The sequence below is a fragment of the Doryrhamphus excisus genome, chromosome 11, assembly GCF_030265055.1.
Source record: "Doryrhamphus excisus isolate RoL2022-K1 chromosome 11, RoL_Dexc_1.0, whole genome shotgun sequence".
NCBI classification, from domain to species: Eukaryota; Metazoa; Chordata; class Actinopteri; order Syngnathiformes; family Syngnathidae; genus Doryrhamphus; species Doryrhamphus excisus.
Window position 1 is genome coordinate 5,804,525 of NC_080476.1, and position 19,487 is coordinate 5,824,011.

Genomic DNA, 19,487 nt, shown 5'->3' on the forward strand with positions numbered 1-19,487 from the left:
CCTAGCATGTGTGTTTCTTATCACCGATCCATCATTTAAAACACTGCTTTGTGTTGGAGCATTATTTAATGTCATTTACTTTCTATTGTGTTTTATTTAGAAAAGATGCTGTGTGAGAAAATCCAGATGTACAATGAGATACATTGTGGTTGAAAAAAACAAAACAAAACAACAAACTTTGGCATTTAAAATAGTTTTAATGTCCAGTCCTCCATGTACTGACTTTTGCTTGTCAGCTGGGATAGGCTCCAGCTCAGACCCTACTGAGGACAAGCAGTGTGGAAAATGGATGGAACAGCAACACACCTCAGTAAATAATAAAAAAAAACTGTGATAAATCTGCAGTTATTTTACAAGAATGAAGTCAAAATCCTAGGAGAAAAAGGTTAGATAACTAGGGCTGTCAGAGGTAACGCATTAATGATGCGTTAAGTTTCCTTTAAAGTTGGTCTTTTTTTTATTTTTTACCCTCGGCCCGCACCGTAGTTTGATTGAAGCACGGTAATTGTAGCCGCAATCTAGAAGACAAGGAGAAAGAGAATAGTATTTTGATAGAAAGTTAGCTTCAAGCCCCGGCAGATAGTATTTGTATTACTGTCGCTGTGGTTGAGTTATCACGGATTACATCGCCTGCCAGAGACTGGAACAGTGCAGGTATGTTTTTTTTGTCATATATGTATTGCTTTTGTCATATTCAAACGTACCTTGGCATAAGAGTGTCCCAACTTTCACTGATTTTTGTATTGAACTGCGAGTTACAGCTGCTATTTCCGGGCTGTCAATGTGATGACCGTGGCTGAAGTGTAGCGAAGTTAGCTAGCATTAGCGATTTAGCATGGAACTAGCTAGGGAAAGACTTTCAACACCCCAGTAAAACATTTTTATACATTATAGCAATATGATTGATCCTATTTATGATGTATTTTGTAAAACTATGTCAGGAACATGATCAAATTAAAGGCACTAAATGAATACAGAGCCACCATCCCGCTTGGTGGACTTTGTTTTTCAGAGAAGTTGTGTACTACAATTATGCACATTAGCACTCAAAGTCATCAAATCATCCCTTTATGCATTACCCCATCGTATCAACATTTGGGAGCAAATATGAGGTGAAGAAAAAAGAGGACAAATACATCCATGATGTGCATGGGACAATGGTAGACGGTGCGTTCAAGGACCGTCAAACCAAGGACGCCAATCGGCGCTCTCAATAAACTTTCAAAAACTGAGGGATTTCTAACTAATAGTTACAGTATTGTAATGAAATAATATTTACTGTAATATAATGATTTATGTCTATTAATGACTGTGTTTTAAAAGATAATTGAAATGACATTGAGTTTGCAACTAAATGTTTTATGACTTATACTGCTCCAAGATAAAATGTGTTTTAGGTAGAGCTAATATGCTAATAATTAAAGTCTCTATACTATTATTGTTTTAAATAATGGCCCATATTTCCTTATTTTACAAGGATAGCGTACTATTATGAGGAAAAATAATTTGAAGAGCAAGTTGTAACATGAAAAACAAAACAATACAGTTGTAATTTTTTAGAAAATTAGGCTGCACAAGAAGTCATAATATTACGAGACTAAAGTCCAAGTATTATGGGAATTAAGTCATTATCATTATATCATTTTAGTCATAATATGAGAAATGAATATAATATGAGAAACAAAACCAAATAAGTCCCAATATTACGAGAAGACTACATACGTTTAACATAAAAAAGTTGAAATAGTTTGTGGACAAAAAAACAAAACAAAGGGGTAGGAGCAAAGACCAATGTTCATATTAATAATAAACCTTTTCACCGCTGTCACAAAGATGGGATAGTTGTTTCAGGAAATATATACCAGACATATTTTAGTATTACTTTTTTTATAGTATTTAGTCATTTATACATGTACACCTACACATGGCACCAAATGACTTCTCCCTGCATGAGTCTGAGCTTTTCCTACTGTCACTCACACATACCAGTGACCTGGAAACATGCAGCCGTGACAGACCTTGCTTGAAAAAGTGTCTCTGTAAATCCTTGACAGTATTGAAAGGATTGTTAGATGATCACTCAAGCAGGGCAGATCTATTAAACTAATTTAAAGAGACAGTACCACAATCCCACAACTGGCTTTAAATGACCCCTGGCTACATCTTCAAGGTTGGCAAGTACGCAATGGACACAGGAGGAGTTGTGAATACATATGATGTAGGAATCTTTACCATCATTTGGTTCCTGTTTGTACCAGAAACTACTCAATTCCCAAATAGATGTACATAAAAAGTGATTGCACACACGGCCTGGTGACAGCTGCATCAGTTGTTCTGTCCTTGCCATATGGTGACCAACCCTTGACGTGTGTGTGTGTGTGTTAGGTGAAGGGGGAGGCTACAGTCCTGGCCAGAGCACCTGTTAAGACTTCACAGATGCCCCCACAGATTGTAACAAGCACCTTTTAGTCAATTAAACAAAATAACAGCTGCATGTAATTCAATATGCATTGTCCTTTACGTGATTTAGTTTAGTGCAGTGATTCCTAAACTTTTTAGTCGTGTACCCCATTTGACCTGAAGCCATGCATCCCCAACTCCCTTTGTCTTAATTAACTTGAGATATTGAGCATTGTTTATTGTTTAATCAACTTTATCCTAATTATGTTCATTTTGTATGGTCGCATGACATCATGAAGATGAAAGACTCTTCATGCACAAAATAATCATCCAACTTACTGTTTTGTTCATATGATGCACACAGAACAATGAACGACTTCATGCTCTGGTTCCTTTCTGATCAGTTCTTGCGTCGTGACAGTTTATTCCTGTTATGCATTTATTGTTATTTATTTATTCCTGTTCCCTCTATGACAATTAGTGTAGTCCACTTTGGTTTAGTGGAAGGTTTGAGCTGAGAACAGGCTAAATGGTGTAGGACATAACTGCTGAGCTAAGCGGGATTAGTGGACTGACACATTTAATCCAGTGTTTTGGCACAAGAAGTGACCTCATTAAATAGAAAAAAATAATTCCCTATGATTAAGCAGTGCATGATATGACTAAACTGCCTGCTACTCTAATACTTTTTCATCCATTGTTACATTTAAGGGCGGTGTTTCTGTCATCCTGTCTGATAAAGTAATAAAGAAACAACAAATCCGAGTGATACTGCTACTGGTCGACTACAGGTCGCTACAGGTCATGAGACACCTATTTGGGATGTGACCCAGTCCCTTAGGCTGCAGGGAACATTCATGACTCACTTACTGCTGCAGACGCTTTGTTGCAGCTGTACTTATCCACACCACTTGTAAGGCTCAGTTGCATTGTGGAATGCCAAGGCCAGCCCAATGGAAATTCCCCAGTCAGTTGTAGTTCTCAGAGAGGGACATTCAAATTGGAATACAACAGTAAAAAAAAAAAAAGTCAAGCAAAACATGCAAAAACCGAAGGAATTTTTCCCGATAGGAAATAATATAACTCCAATTAATTCATCCCAGACACCCAAATACAGTGGTGTGAGTATTTTAGATCATCAAACAAATTTAAATATTAGTCGGTGACAACAGCTGAACACTAAATGCTGTTTTTAAATGAAACTTTTTATTATTAAGGGCACTGTGTGAAATTGTGATTAGGTGGTCCTGACAAGGACATCCGTCCTTGTCAGGACCATGTATTTCTTCTCATTAGAGAATAAAACTTTCTTCCACCTTTCAATGTCCCATTTTTGGTGCTCTCGTGCAAATTCCAAATTTTATGGTGCCAAAGGAGACCAGGCCTTTGAAGACTTTTCTTGTTCTTAAATCTTCTCTCGTAGATGCCGTCTGATGGTTATTGGACTGCACTCTAACAATCTGAACTTTTTGTTCTATGACCCTCAGGATGTTTTAAAAAGTTTCAAATCTTACTTCACCTTTCTGCGAGAGGTCTTGCTCATGCAACTTAATAATCCGACCACGTTCAACTTTTTTTTTAATTTTTTGCCTTTGCCATCAAGATATCATGACAGTGTGAATACCTGACAGAAAATGACATTGGATTCAGATTTTTGCCAAGATTTTGGCTTTTCAAAGGCTATGTCATGTCACGTTTTCATTCATTCATTCATTTTCTACCGCTTATCCTCGCAAGGGTCGCGGAAGGTGCTGGGAGCCTATCCCAGCTGTCTTCAGGCGAGAAGCGGGCTACACCCTGGACAATCACCAGCCAATCACAGGGCACATATAGACAAACAACCATTCACACTCACATTCATAGCTATGGACAATTTGGAGTCACCAATTAACCTAGCATGTTTTTGGAATGTGGGAGGAAACCGGAGTACCCGGAGAAAACCCACGCATGCACGTGGAGAACATGCAAACTTCACACAGAGATGGCCGAGGGTGGGATTGAACTCGGGTCTCCTAGCTGTGAGGTCTGCGCGCTAACCACTCGACCGCCGTCCAGCCTCATGTCAAGTTTGATGATAATAGATTGTCCTTGAACCTAAGTAAAACTAAAATCATGCTGTTTGGTAACAGCAGAAAGGACACGTGCCAGCAAATACAAATAGACGGTGTGGACATTGAAAGGGTGAACGAAAATAAATTTCTGGGGATCACAATAGATGAAAATATGAGCTGGAAACCTCATATTACAATTATACAACATAAGGTGGCCAGAAATATTTCAGTATTGAACAAAGCAAAATTTGTTCTCAATCAGAAATCACTCCACACTCTTTATTGCTCTCTGGTTCTACCATATCTTACTTATTGTGTGGAAATATGGGGTAATAAGTATAAAAGCAATCTTCACTCGCTAAATGTACTGCAAAAAAGGTCAGTAAGGATAATTCATAATGCCGCCTACAGAGAACATACTAACTTATTTCTAAAATCACAAATACTTGCTGATATAGTTCATCTTCAAACAGCTAAAATAATGCATAAGGCTAAAAATAACCAATTACCTAAAAATGTCATCCAATACTTCTCTACAAGAGAGGAGAAATATGATCCCAGGGAAGAACTAAATTTGAAACACTTATATGCTAGGACTACGTTAAAAAGCCATAGCATTTCAGTATGTGGAATCAAACTATGGAATGGATTGAGTAAGGAACTTAAGTAACGATGAGCCAATTCAAGATACAATACAAGCAGTTGATGTTTGCTAAATACAAGGATGAAGAGTCTTGAACCAGTCATGATGTGCTATATATATCACTATATTGACACTTACTATGGTACCCATTATGTCATTGTATGGTCATATCACCTCGTACTTTGGTACAAGGTACATTATTAAAAAAAAACAAACTTAAACTGTATTCTGGAAAGCAGGAAGTGAACAAATGTAACAGTTACTGATTGTAAAAGTACCAGATGGAGGGGTAGGATTTAATAAGCTTTGCTTCTTCCTACTCCTTTTGGACATGTGGAACTGTGAACTGATTATAGGATGCACTCAATTGTAATCTGATGCATGTTCAAATGAAATAAAACCATTACCATTACCAAGTTTAAAGATCACAAATAACACTATGCCAAGTCGCTACAATATCCTTGAGCATATTAAAGGATCTGCTCCGATGAAAGTGACGGTAATGACCAAGCAGTGAGATTAAAAGATTGCTAGTGCTTTGGCTTTTATTAATTTTCTTACATGGCAGTCTAGGAGGGTAACTCATACAAAACCCGAGGATCACCTGTCGTACTCATGTACAGGTACATCATGGTTAGAAACACCCCCTCCGTTTGTCAAAATATATCATTTATGGGGCATAGTGTCATCGTCTGTGCTAGAAGTCTGACTTGGAAAATAATTGTGTTTGTGAAGTCAACAAGTCACCTTCCACCGTCTCTCCTTATGGACTTTGTCCCTGGGGGCAGGCAGCAAGAGACGAGGCGTTTAGGGCCAGAGCACCACTTGTCTTGAGAGCTAAATCCCTCTGCTGATGCAAGCAAACACACAGTGTTTACGTAAGCGGCCCCGATCAACCAGACCTAAATGATCATCGCCATGGTTTCTGGTTGACAGGCTTACCCTTTCAAATTCCTGCACTGTGAGGTTGGGATTTTCAAAGTGCATTTTCAACAAAAAACCCATCACTGATGCAATACTTTACTGTTACAAAAAAGGGGGCACATTTGCTTTGTGTTGATGCACCTACATACGCACGTACAAGCACGTACAAGCACGTACAAGCACGTACAAGCACGTACATGCGCACACAGCAGTGCAAAAGGCGACATTTTTGGCCATCATGAAGTCTAAAAGTGCTTTGACTGGCTTGAGCTCATGTTTTACCTTTACTGTCTCAGTCAGTGCACGTTAAAATGACGTCGCTTTCACGTTGGACTTTTATGACCTTGTACATGGAGGTTACTCCCGTGAAGAGAACCATCTGCATGGACAGACGGCCAAGCGTGAGCATCATTGGCCGTTTCCGTATCCACGACGCCGTCACAGCTCACTTCCGCACTGCAGTCCGTTGGATTCACCTGCTGCTCCAGCAGCGTTATGCGCTGCTTCAGCCGCTGCTGAGTGTGCGCATACTCGCCGAGTAGACGTGAAAAACGAGTCTGGAGGATGTCAAGGGACGACTCGAGCCTCTCCACTTTCTCCTCCGTGTCCTCTTTCTGCAGGCCACCACACTCGCTATTCTCATCCAGGAGACCCTCCTTCATCAGGATCTCACGGCCCCTCTCCTCCAGAACGGTTTTCGCGTCTGGATACTCGGTCACGGCCTCCATCAAGTCATCCTTTGAGAGGCAGAAGAGATCCGAGTATCCCAAACTGCGAATGTTTGCTGTCCGACGGTTTCCCATTTTGCTGCCTTTGATATTCAGAATGCTGATCTCACCAAAGCAGCTCCCGGCGGTGAGGAGGGCGTACTGCGTGACCCCATCATCTCCCACCACGGCCAGCTTGCCCTCCTTGATGATGTACATCTCCTTCCCGATGTCACCTTTCCTGCAGATATAGTCTCCCGGACTGAAGACTTGTGGGCGTAATTTGAGCACGAGCTCCACCAACAATCCTGCCTCGCAGTCTTGAAAAATCCGCACCTTCTTAAGGGTCTCCAAATGCACATTGATAGCGATCTCCGCCCGCAGTTTGTTCGGTAAGTTCTTCAGCACTTCCTGCTCATCTACTGCTTTCTTGTTGGTCCACAAGTAGTCAAACCATTTGATGACACGTGTCTCCAATTCTTTGCTGACTTTACGAAAGTGCATGTAGTGTTTGATGGCATCGATTCGAGCTTGAAACTCAGCACGGGTGGCGTTCATGTTGGCGATCATGGAACCCACGTTCCCCACAATGGTGGCGAAGATCAGCACACCGACTAGAAAATCAAAGACCACAAAAACGTACTCTTCATCTCGCACCGGTGCGGGCATCTCTCCAATGGTGGTGAGAGTGAGAGTGGACCAGTACAGACAGTAGACGTAACTCCGAGTTAGAGAGATGTTGGAGATGTTGGGGAACACCCAAGTGTCTGAACCAAAGCCTAAAGACTTGGAGATAGCGTAGTAGATGCAAGCATTCCAGTGAATGATGACCAGGATGTAGAGCACCAAGTTGCAGATGCGGAAGATGTTGGGGTAGTTGGTGCGCGTCTCGGTGCGGTCAAAGAACTCGAACATCCGCGGGAAGCGCAGCAGACGGTTGAACCTGAGTTGAGGCGTGTGGATGCCGGTGTGGAAGTAGACCAGGTCTGTGGGTAGGATGGACGCCACGTCCAGCTTGAACTGTAACGTGCGAACGTAGCTGTCCCTCAGCTTGGTGTGGTCCTTCACCAGAAGACCTTGTTCTAGGAAGCCTGAAACCAAACACAAACGTAACGTTGTGGGGATGTTGTGACATCTGCACTGCTTATCCTGTTTGGCGTCACGACAGTGGGTGTTAGTCAACCTCGTTTTCATTGAAATATACGCTTTGGATGGTTTGGATTTGGTTTGAGGATTTTGCTTTTACAGCCCGTGGGCATCCTAATGCTTTTTAGATGATACTGTATATGTAGCTCTGGACAAGACATGCATACATACTGTACATGAAATACAGACACATTAATCAGTTGTTCATTGCAGTTTATTGGTTCCAGACCCCACTGGAAATTTCTGTGAAGTGAATATATTCGTAGTTAGAGCATAGAAAACCTGTTTCCGACCTCCTAAACATGTTTTTTTAATATTATTAGAACCATCTAGAAATGAAATAACACCCATATACCGTATTTTCCGGACTATAAGTCACACTTTTTTTTCATAGGTTGGCTGTTCCTGCGACTTATACTCCAGAGCAGGGGTCTCAAACTCAATTTACCTGTCGTCCACTGGAGCTAGGGTCTGGGCGAGGCTGGGCCGCATCAGGTTTTCAAAAAAAACAACAAAAAAAAAAACGCATTTATTAAAAACAGAAAAATGAATAAGCTTTGCTTTGGTTCATTCCACTGTTCTCTAATATCTTCAATTTTATTTTTCTGCACAAAATAAGATCAAGAATAAAGAAAATCAATCAGTAATAAATAAATATAATAATAATAAAACAGCAAATAATTTAAAATTAAGAAACCACATATGGTGGGTAGACAAATAATTGTTTTCAGATTAAAATGAACAAAGCATTATTCGAGCCCTGTAGACATGACAAAACACGACTATAGTCACATTTATACTCTTTTTATTTACAACATATTGCGCAACTGCAGGGTCTTGAGACACATGCTAACTCGCAAACTAGAGAGCTAGCGACCTAAACGGTAGCCTCCAAGTTACTTCCTTTAAACTTAAAAAGCCAAAAACTTACCACTTCCACACGGATAGGGAGGATAACTATTAACAGTTATTTAACCTTTAACATGAACATTAATCAAACGTAATATTTTTTTCTGGGTACATGATACCATACAGCATCCATATCAAACTTGCGCGGGCCGCACTAACATTAAACTTTCATATCAAGGCGGGGGCCTCAAACTAGTGTCCTGCGGGCCACATTTGGCCCGTGGGCAGCGTGTTTGAGACCCCTGCTCCAGAGTGACTTATAAATGAAAAAATGTTACATAAACACTGGACACCTTTTCTGTTTATTTTTTGTGTAGCTGAATAACCTTTGTGTTAGCATATCTTACACCTATTCAGCCTGTTCTCTATTCTTATTATTAGAACTTGCCTTCCAAGAGGACGTAATGTCTTTTTTGGCCAAGTAGTTTGTAAAATAAATTTTAAAAAATACGACTTATACTCCAGTGCGATTTATGTATGGTTTTTTTCTACCTAATTATGCATTTTTGGCCTTATAAAATATACTCTGGAGCGACTTATAGTCCAGAAAATATGGTAGTTACCCTTACACTATATTACCCAATATAGTAGACATAATAACAGTAAATAAGCCATTTAAGACATAAATAAGACTGCAGTGGTGGTTCTACCCCCCCCCCCCATAAAAAAAGGTTCTGTCAAATATGTTAATTTGAATCTAAATATAAATTATTCTGTTATACATTGACACAAAATCTTAAAAAAAAAGCAACAAGATATTAAGAATGGAAAAATATTTTAAAAAGTACAACACGCCAACACACCTCAACAAACTTCCAACTTTTTCCAACTACTGTGTGTTGTGCTTATTTCACAAGGTCAAGCTCCCCCCCTTAAATTGTATTTGACTTAAATCCACATTTACTCGATTAACACTCTCATTCAAGTAAAGAAATGAACAGAAGCTAGTCTATAGCTAACAAATAATGTTAGCTTATTTGATCATATATATTGCTTAATGTGGTGTACGTAAAGGGATGCTATAGCGCCATACTTTTATCTTTGGCCCCATTCTCTTCTTCTTTAGCATGTTTGAGGCGCTTGGTCTGCAATATAATCTATATAATATGATATATTTTATTTTATTGTTGTAAGTTAAATTTTTTACATTTATAATTAACGTTTGATCACGTTTGGGGACACAAGTATCACGCCTGTAGAGGGCGACCGTCTGTCATGTGCTGTCTCAATGACGATTTGGTGAACCTGAGCATTAGTAAATAGGCTTTTTTTCTTTCCCCTCTGTGGCGCCCCCTGGAGGATGCCGCTTTGGCCAATTGCCCATATGACCCATAGCTGGAACCACCACTGGACTTGTTGTGTGTGTTGCTATAAATGTGATCCCTAGGGGAGAAGAGTGAATGGCTGACAGGAAGTGACGTTGGGGACTCAGAGTTGAGTTTCATCTTGGGTTAAAGGGGACCTATTATGCTTTTTTCTGAAATGTTAGAGTGTATTTTACGTGTTAAACAATGCTAAACTGTCAGATAATGAGATCTGCAGAGATTCTCCTCAACATTCAATTGTTTGCTGTATGAAGAACTGCAGTAGATATTATATGATAAAACATGTCACCTGTACGAAGTCGTACACAAGTGTCCATGATGTACACAATGTCCGAGAGGTAGTCCAGCACCAGCCAGCAGATGTAATTGGCCACTTGTAATCTATCAAAACACGCCCTGTGGATGAAAAAGACAAAGATTGATTGCTTGAGGATGGTGAGACTACAAATTTGGTATCAGTCTGATGCTAAGTGAATATTGCTATCAATACATTTTCAAGATCATTGAATGCTTTTGTCATGTTTGTCTTTAATTTGTTGATCGTGATTATAATCAGAATAACCAAAGACAGGAACTAATTCAAACAATATAACAACATTTAACATAACAATGTGAAACAATGTAACCAAATAATTCTGAAATGAAAATATTGATTCGACAGCATGATGATTGCACAGGTGTGCCTTAGACTGGCCACATTAAAAGGCCACTTCTAAGTGTTGAGTTTTACTATATTGAGGGAGTCTGGGCAATCAGGATTACCATTTGTGAATAATAGTATTTGAGAAGACAAGATGTGTGCACATAGAAAATGTTTTGGGGGCAAAAAACAAGGGTTTGAATGAGAGCCAATGGCAGTTTTTGTTTACCCGTTTTTCCACAAAATATTTTGTTTTGCTCAAAACTCTACATGTTATGTGTAATAATTGTACATGTATATACTAGGGCTGGCAATCGATTAAAATATTTAATCATGATTAATCACTCCCCCTACAGTTAACTTTGTAATTATTGACAATTAAGTTCATTTAGTTAATTCATTAATTTTCTATACCGCTTATCCTCACAAGGGTCGCGGGCGTGCTGGAGCCTATCCCAGCTGTCTTTGGGCGAGAGGCGGGCTACACCCTGGACTGGTCGCCAGCCAATCACAGGGCACATATAGACAAACAACCATTCACACTCATATTCATACCTATGGACAATTTGGAGTCTCCAATTAACCTAGCATGTTTTTGGAATGTGGGAGGAAACCGGAGTACCCGGAGAAAACCCACGCATGCACGGGGAGAACATGCAAACTCCACACAGAGATGGGTGAGGGTGGAATTGAACTCCTAGCTGTGTGGCCTGCGTGCTAACCACTTGACCGCCATGCAGCCCAGATAGACGTTTTTATCGATAATAAGTGTACTTTTGAAAGATGATTTTAAAGTTTTCAAGATGAAGATGAGTCTAGATAATAGGTTTTCTTTATGAAAATATTTGCTATTACAAAAAAAAGCTCAAAAACAAAAGGGACATCAATGTAAACAAACAAAGATAGTGTAGAAGTAGACATTGGTATGGTAAACGGTCCATCCTTGGCTATGCCTGCTGATAACGACCTGATAAAAAAATCATCCGCAAGATGGCTCACATCTAAAAAAAACTCTCATTAATTGGTACACTCTTTGCAAAGGTAAAAATGACAACAAAAAAAAACTTGTGTTTATATATCATGAGGGGTGATTGTGTGTATTGTAAAGGCTGTGAGAAGAATTAGACTGACAATGCACTTAGCTATTACACTGCATATTAAAATATTACCTTGCCACGACAAGGAACCAATTGTAGAGCACGGCTATGGCGATGACAAATAACCAGCGGTAGTAGGCGTCATCAGACGGGGACACCACAAAAACATCCCATTTGTTCCTAAAGGCATCAAAACAATAGTACTTAGCTGGACATAAAACAACAGCCGCTTAAAGTATTTCTTGGTGTACAGTATTACTAAACTATTCAAGTGTGTGGATTGTAAATAGGTGTACACAACATCCTTTGTGGGAACTGGAAGGTTATTCTCTATCATGTTCACTTTACACAAATCTATTCAAATAACCGTTGTTGCCAAGATGACGTTGAGTCCATTTTGAATAGTCAAACCTGTGCCCCAGTGCCCCAGTTTTTGACAAAAATCTTGAACAATTAATTTTCATACATGTGTCATACAATATTGTGTGTAAAACTGTACATTTGCTGTGGACTGCATGTAAAACTATAATTGTTCTCTCTAAATGTTTTTTGTTCATAATTTTGGTGTCTGGAACAGATAAATTTGAGTAACGGTATTTCATCTGAGTGAAGTTGGCCCCCCACCTCACTCAAAACTCTGGTCAAATAGTCTCATTTTTTTCAGCTACGTTTGTGCTGTTTCGTGCAGTGAAAATGTTTCTGCTTTCGTTTTTGAGTTAGTTTATCACAATAGGTCAACCAAAGGTCAAGCAGTGCTACGTTAATGCTATTTTGTGCAGTTAAAATGAATGTTTGTGCTGCTGTTGTTTTTCAGTTATTAACTATTCCGGTTTTGGCTTGTTATGTAATAGGCAAAAAAAAAAAAAAAAAAAAAAAAAAACGAAAGCAGCCACAAACGTTTATTATTTTAACTGCACAAAACAGCACTAACCTGGCACAAAAACTAACCCAAAATTATTTTGGTTCAATTTGGAGCACGTACCAATTTTCGTATGATTCAGTTTTCAACAAAAATGTATGCGTAACGTTTGCCACAGTTGTCATACACTGCCTTGGTTTTTGTACAAACCTTGTTTTTCCTGTACTGTATTGAGTGTTCAAACAAAGCACCCAACGTGTTGCTGATTCATTGCCCATGCAATTTTTTTTCAATAGAGTGTGACTGCCAAATAACCTGCCATGGGGCCAAAGAACGTTGTGAGCGCCATTGTCATTTTTCTCGATAAAAGTATTTTTTGCTGATATTTTTGGGTTTGAATAGGTTAATTGGACTTAAAGTATTTTGAAAGTAATTTTTAATATGACCTTTTTGGAACAAATTAATAACAAAAAACCTGTATTTAGACAGGAGATAGAAGACATTTGTGAACGCTTGACTTTTAGTGACTGGGGTTTTTACTCACTGAAATGAATCGAGTATTCGATTCACTTGAGTAGCTCATCACAAGGTAACAAAGACAAGTAACCGTGAGTCCTGATTGAGTAAAAAAAACTTCCCATGCACTACCGCCCCCGATAGGACTGGAGTCGAACCCTTTTTGACTGTACTGTATCCCCATGGTACACAAGTCCAAGTGCATTGCTGTGCGGTGTACCTCAAGATCCCTTTGGCATTGTTGCCATTGGTGTCTGTTTGCGTGTTGCTTGCGCGACTGGGGGCATTTCTCAGCTCAGGGCCTCTGAAGCGCTCCAGGAAGGAGTCGGGTCTCTCCTGCTCCTGGGTCAAGCTCCTGTGAGCCCATTCCCTCAGTCTCACCACCAGGCTCACCAGCCTGATTAGTAGCAGAAGTAGCAGAACAGATAAAACAGATTAGCAACTTTGTAAAAGGTGCAGCGAGATAAATGCTGAAATGTCTGACATTGAACAAAAACACATGCACTAGCTAGCTCAACGCTAATTTACCTAGCAAACATTTTCACTTGACTTACAAGCAAGGGCTCAACAAGTGACAAGACTGGCATAGTCAACACCGTAATGTCTTAACAAACCTTGTTGGTCTTCAGCTGGTTTCAAATAGCATTACATGAATTGACGGCACCATAAAAATAAAAATATTATTTTTGTATATCAACCCCCTGAAAACGGTTGAGAATCCCTGATCCAAAGTACATGTCTGCACAAGGATTGGCACAATTCACTTGTTCCTGTGACTTTGGGTTTGCATCGAAGTTTTATTGTGTCTGACATCATCTCTTGCTCATGCAGCGTTTACCTTGAGACGGCTCCGTTTCTTTGAAAAGAATTCCTGGAGTTGCCGCCGTGAGGGTCAAGTGCAGCGACCCTCTGGAGCTCTGAAGATGTGTCATCGCACACAGATGGAACCCTGCAAGGTTGGTCGGCAAACAAAACACTCACTGTACATCCAATACACTTGTTGGCATTTCATAACAATGTATGTGTTAATAGACTTTTAGAAACTGTTTTAAGTAACATTTTTTCATTCATTCATTTTCTACTGCTTATCCTCGTGAGGGTCGCATGGGGTGCTGGAGCCTATCCCAGCTGTCTTTGGGCTAGAGGCGGGGTACACCCTGGACTGGTCGCCAGCCAATCACAGGGCACATATAGACAAACAACCTATGGACAATTTGGAGTCACCAATTAACCTAGCATGTTTTTGGAATGTGGGAGGAAACCAGAGTACCCGGAGAAAACCCACGCATGCACGGGGAGAACATGCAAACTCCACACAAAGATGCCCGAAAGGTGGAATCGAATAAGGTTTTTTCCTTGTCCATGAGGTCTTTATGGGTGATCTTGGTATCGAAATAAAAAGAAGAGGTTTGCTGTTACTGGTGTTAAAATATACATATGGGTCAGTCTCCAAAAGCATGACATAGGAAGCAAAATTGAAAGTTACTTTCTAACCAATTTGGATATGAAACAATATGTCACTTTAATAAATATTGCTATATCATCTACAGTGGTGGGCCGCACAGTGTACGAGTGGGTAGCAAGTAGGCCACACAGTCACAGTCACACACAGAAGACAGGGAAGTCAGGGAAGACCTGGCCGTAGTTTTCATATTCTCCCCGTGCATCCGTGTTTTTTCTCCGGTACTCCGGTTTCCTCCCACATTCCAAAAACATGCTAGGTTAATTGGTGACTCCAAATTGTCCATAGGTATGAATGTGAGTGTGAATGGTTGTTTGTCTATATGTGCCCTGTGATTGGCTGGCGACCAGTCCAGGGTGTACCCCGCCTCTCGCCCAAAGACAGCTGGGATAGGCTCCAGCACCCCCGCGACCCTTGTGAGGATAAGCGGCAGAAAATGACAGAATGAATAAACAATTATTTTTAAAGCTGTTTAATCCCACCACTGAATTTAAGACACAGATGAATTAATTTTCATTGCTCTTCACATTGGCACTTATCACTTTATGGCGTAAATTCTGTTTGATGAGGCTGGTTGCCATATTGTATTGAACAGCCAGGACAGGTTCTATGGCCATCATCACTCTTTCTTCCTTCCATCACCGGTACTCTCTGAGGGTGTCATAAATTTTAAATTAACTCATAAGCCTCTAATAAGAAGTCTCATACAGATTTACTTAAGGCTGGTGTTTACGTTTGACTTAGTTGTCTCATGTGATGTCACACACAACCAATTGTTTTTTTTCCGCAATTTTGGTTGGACTTTAAATTGCATGACTTTTGGAGCCAAACTATAAATCCTGCAGTGTGAACAGAGCTTCCTCCCAGCCCATTCATTCATTCATTCATGAGGGTTGCGGGGGTGCTGGAGCCAATCCCAGCTGTCTTCGGGCGAGAGGCGGGGTACACCCTGGACTGGTCGCCAGCCAATCACAGGGCACATATAGACAAACAACCATTCACACTCACATTCATACCTATGGACAATTTGGAGTCGCCAATTAACCTAGCATGTTTTTGGAACGTGGGAGGAAAACGAAGTACTCAAAAAAAACCCACGCATGCACGGTGAGAAAATGTAAACTTTACACAGAGATGACCGATGGGGGAATTGAACCCTGGTCTCCTAGCTGTGAGGTCTGCGCGCTAACCACTCGACCGCCGTGCAGCCCCCTCCCAGCCCATCATCATCTCTAACATTCATTTGTGTTCCTACCTGCTTAGAATACTCTCGGCTCTCTCGATCTCCTCCTCCAAGCTGGTCTTGACTGACAGGTTGTGGGGTGAGCGGCCTCTTTCGGCTGTGTGGCCCGTCATCTTCAGACCTCATGTGGTAAACACACACACACACACACTGTCTGAACTTGGCTTAGTTTTTACGAACGATGCCCTTCCTGATGTAACCTTGGCCACGAATGCTATGAAAGTAGCGTCTATGTACTATGGAGAGAGAGAGGCCGCAGAAGGCCACAGCCTTCTCCAGCGCTGACTGACGGGTGTTTAGACGACTGTTACCACAGTGTGACTAATTGGAGCATCATTAATGACAACATACACGGCCGTCTTGAAGCGCTGTGGCTCGGAGAGCAAGTCAGCTGCTCTCCCACGGGTACTGGGTCACTTTGGTAACCAGTTTGCTGTGCATACTCCAGCATGTGTGTGTGTGTGACAAGTCTGTCACCTATATATCATCGCTGCAATGAAGCAGAGATCAACTTTTTATCTGCTATACACATTTAGCTTTATTTAGCTCTATCCTGTGGCTACACAAGTTCTTACAACATTAATTCTAGTCAGAATTCACAAGGAAGGGAATAATCCATATATTTGTATTGGAAAGGAAACGTTTAACCAACATAACATCAGTTAAACATAATAAAACTTTAGTTTAACATAATTCATCTATGTAGATTTTGGGATTTTCCTGTAGTAATTTTTTTGTGGGAAATAATTATTATTATTATAATAATGACAAACGCAAACAATATTCATTCACATACTAACAAAATATCTGATGAGTTAAAATAATATAGTTTTCTTCAAGTGGGAGACAAATAATGTTAATAATAATACAGTATATTATAATATCACATAATTGCCAATACTTGGGAATATCAATCTTTTTAGCTTGGAGACTGAAAAAAGATAACACATTTTAACAATAAGAGCCGATAATTGTCAATATTTTGTCAAATAAATCTTGTTTCCTGTTTCCTTTAGCTGGGAAACAAAACATAATAATAATAATAATGATCATCGTCATCTGTAATAAATATAATATCAGATAATCTTTTTTCCCATTTTTAAGTATGAGGCAAAATACAATTCAATGTACTGTACAATATTATAATAATCATAATAATACATTTTGGGAAATACATGAAATCTGTTTTTTGCTAGCAGAAATCTCCTTACAGTGCTAACAAAACACTAGCCTATTAAATACATGATAGCATGTAATAACATATCATAATGATCAAACTATGTAGACACATACTGACATAGCCATCCTTACCTTTATTGCCTTTGTGTTAGTCAAGTAACATCCCCATGGTGACTTCACACAGACGCACTCAGCCAATCCATCTCTGCAGGCCACAACGGTTTGTATGAAAGGCGATACAACTCCCAAATTAGATCAAATGAATCCGAGCACATATCTCACAACATTAGCGTTCCTCCTGCTCCTCCTCTTCAGGAGGTTCTCATGTACGGGGGCAGGAAGGATGGGAGAAGATGTGTATGTACATGTAGGGCGGGGTCATGGCTGAAAGGTGGAGATGGAGCAGGTGAGGGAACATTCTCATGTTCAGCACTTCAGACTCGTGTTGTGGGGGATTTCTCTCATTTGGACTCTAGTTTCCTTTTCAGTTCTCTCGCTTTTTCTTTTTCACAGTGATGTAATAGGCAGCATTGGGTAACTTACATAAAATGATAGACATAAATGGCTACATTTATAGTGCAGTGCAACTGTAAACACTGTAGATCAGGGGTCTCAAACTCAATTTACCTGGGGGCCACTGGAGCTAGGGTCTGGGCGAGGCTGGGCCGCATCAGGTTTTCAAAAAAAAAAAAAAAGGCATTTATTAAAAACAGAAAAATATACAAACTTTTTCAGTGCTTTGGTTCCGATTTTCTACAATAAAAGCTCTGATAAAACATTCCACTGTTCTCAAATATCTTAATTTTTATTTTTCTGCACAAAATAAGATGAAAAATAAATAAACAAATCAACAATAAAGAAAATCAATCAATCAGTAATAAATAAATAAATATAATAATAATAATAAAACGGCAAATAATAAAAACTTAAGAAACCACATATAGTTGGTGGGTAGACAAATTATTTTTTTCAGATTAAAATGAACAAAGCATTATTAGAGCCCTGTAGACATGACAAAACACGACTATAGTCACATTTATTCTCTTTTTATTTACAACATATTGCGCAACTGCAGGGTCTTGAGACACATGCTAACTCGCAAACGAGAGAGCTAGCGACCTAAATGGTAGCCTTCAAGTTATTTCCTTTAAACTTAAATAGCCAAAAACTTACCACTTCCACACGGATAGGGAGGATAACTATTAACAGTTATTTAACCTTTGAACCTTTGAACATTAATCAAACGTAATATTTTTATCTGGGTACATGATACCATACAGCATCCATATCAAACTTGCGCGGGCCGCACTAACATTAAACTTTCATATCAAGGCGGGGGCCTCAAACTAGTGTCCTGCGGGCCACATTTGGCCCGTGGGCCGCGTGTTTGAGACCCCTGAACTATTATTTTTATGCATCCCCCTAGGGGACAGAAATCCTTTGATGCCCCGCCTTCTAACCCCAGGCCCGCTCCACTATTTGTACATTACAGAGGCTGTATAAATAGCATGTGTACGTATATTAAATGACAAATAATAACCAGTTATTTTCTGATTTTTCATTATGACCACATGTCACTGTTGTGTAATCCATTAGGGAAGCCCACACAGAGGGCTTCATGTCAGAGCTGAGACTCAGGCCACTGAACTGTGCGACTGCTGACTGTTAAACTAAATCCTTTTTATTACCAAGAGGAACAGTGTCACGTTGTTGTCACAATGTTAGTCCAGAAAAGTCTCGTATTGTTTCATTCACGCAGGTTTGTTCTGCAATTTGTGACAGACGTGAGGTGTGAGAAAAAATGTAAAAAAAAGTGAAGTGTCTCATCCCACGAGCCTCATAACAATAAAATAGTGGTTAAAAGGGGAAGTCGTGGCAATAAAAACAATGTGAGACAGTGTCACAGAGAGGATAAATATGTGATATAAGAGAAGACACTTGTTGCTTCCCCAGCATCAATGTACTACTGTAGGTTCCTGTAAAATACACTACATTAAATACTACTACAATGGTGTGAACAGTGTTTGTCCCCTTCCTGACATTTTTAAATATTTCACATCATCAAATTAATTTCAATATTATGCAATGGCAACACAGCTGAACCGAAAATGCGGCGTTTAAATGAAACTATGAATAAGTGATTGCCCCCTGTTTAAACATAACTGAGATTGAGATCTCCCAGTGTGGAAAGGGTTCTAAAGCCATTTCCAAAGCTTTGGGACTCCAGCAAACCACAGTAAGAGTCATTATCCACAAATGGATGAAAATATGTATAGTGGTGAACCTTCCCAGGAGTGGTCGGCCAACCAAAATCACCCCAAGAACCCAGTGGCGACTTATCCAAGAGGTCACAAAAGACCCCACAACAATGTCCAAAGATTTGTAA

At 39.9% G+C, this 19,487-nt stretch overlaps 1 protein-coding gene across 1 annotated transcript; it reads right to left on the reverse strand.

Annotated features, from left to right (window-relative positions):
- Positions 1-6,341: 6,341 nt before the first annotated feature.
- Positions 6,342-16,035, reverse strand: cnga2b (cyclic nucleotide gated channel subunit alpha 2b). The gene is made up of 6 exons (XM_058087103.1): positions 15,935-16,035; positions 14,056-14,166; positions 13,438-13,614; positions 11,915-12,022; positions 10,395-10,501; positions 6,342-7,816 (listed from the first exon to the last, which is right to left on the reverse strand). The coding sequence occupies exons 1-6, from the start codon at positions 16,033-16,035 to the stop codon at positions 6,342-6,344; spliced, it is 2,079 nt and encodes a 692-aa protein (XP_057943086.1).
- Positions 16,036-19,487: the final 3,452 nt, after the last annotated feature.

Excerpts from the sequence above, each read along its gene's own strand:
- cnga2b (XM_058087103.1), bottom strand. The coding sequence starts at position 16,035 with ATGACGGGCCACACAGCCGAAAGAGGCCGCTCACCCCACAACCTGTCA. Across the intron at positions 14,167-15,934 it reads GCCGAGAGTATTCTAAGCAG|GGTTCCATCTGTGTGCGATG; the intron begins GTAGGAACACAA and ends CCAACCTTGCAG. Across the intron at positions 13,615-14,055 it reads AGAAACGGAGCCGTCTCAAG|GCTGGTGAGCCTGGTGGTGA; the intron begins GTAAACGCTGCA and ends GCTACTAATCAG.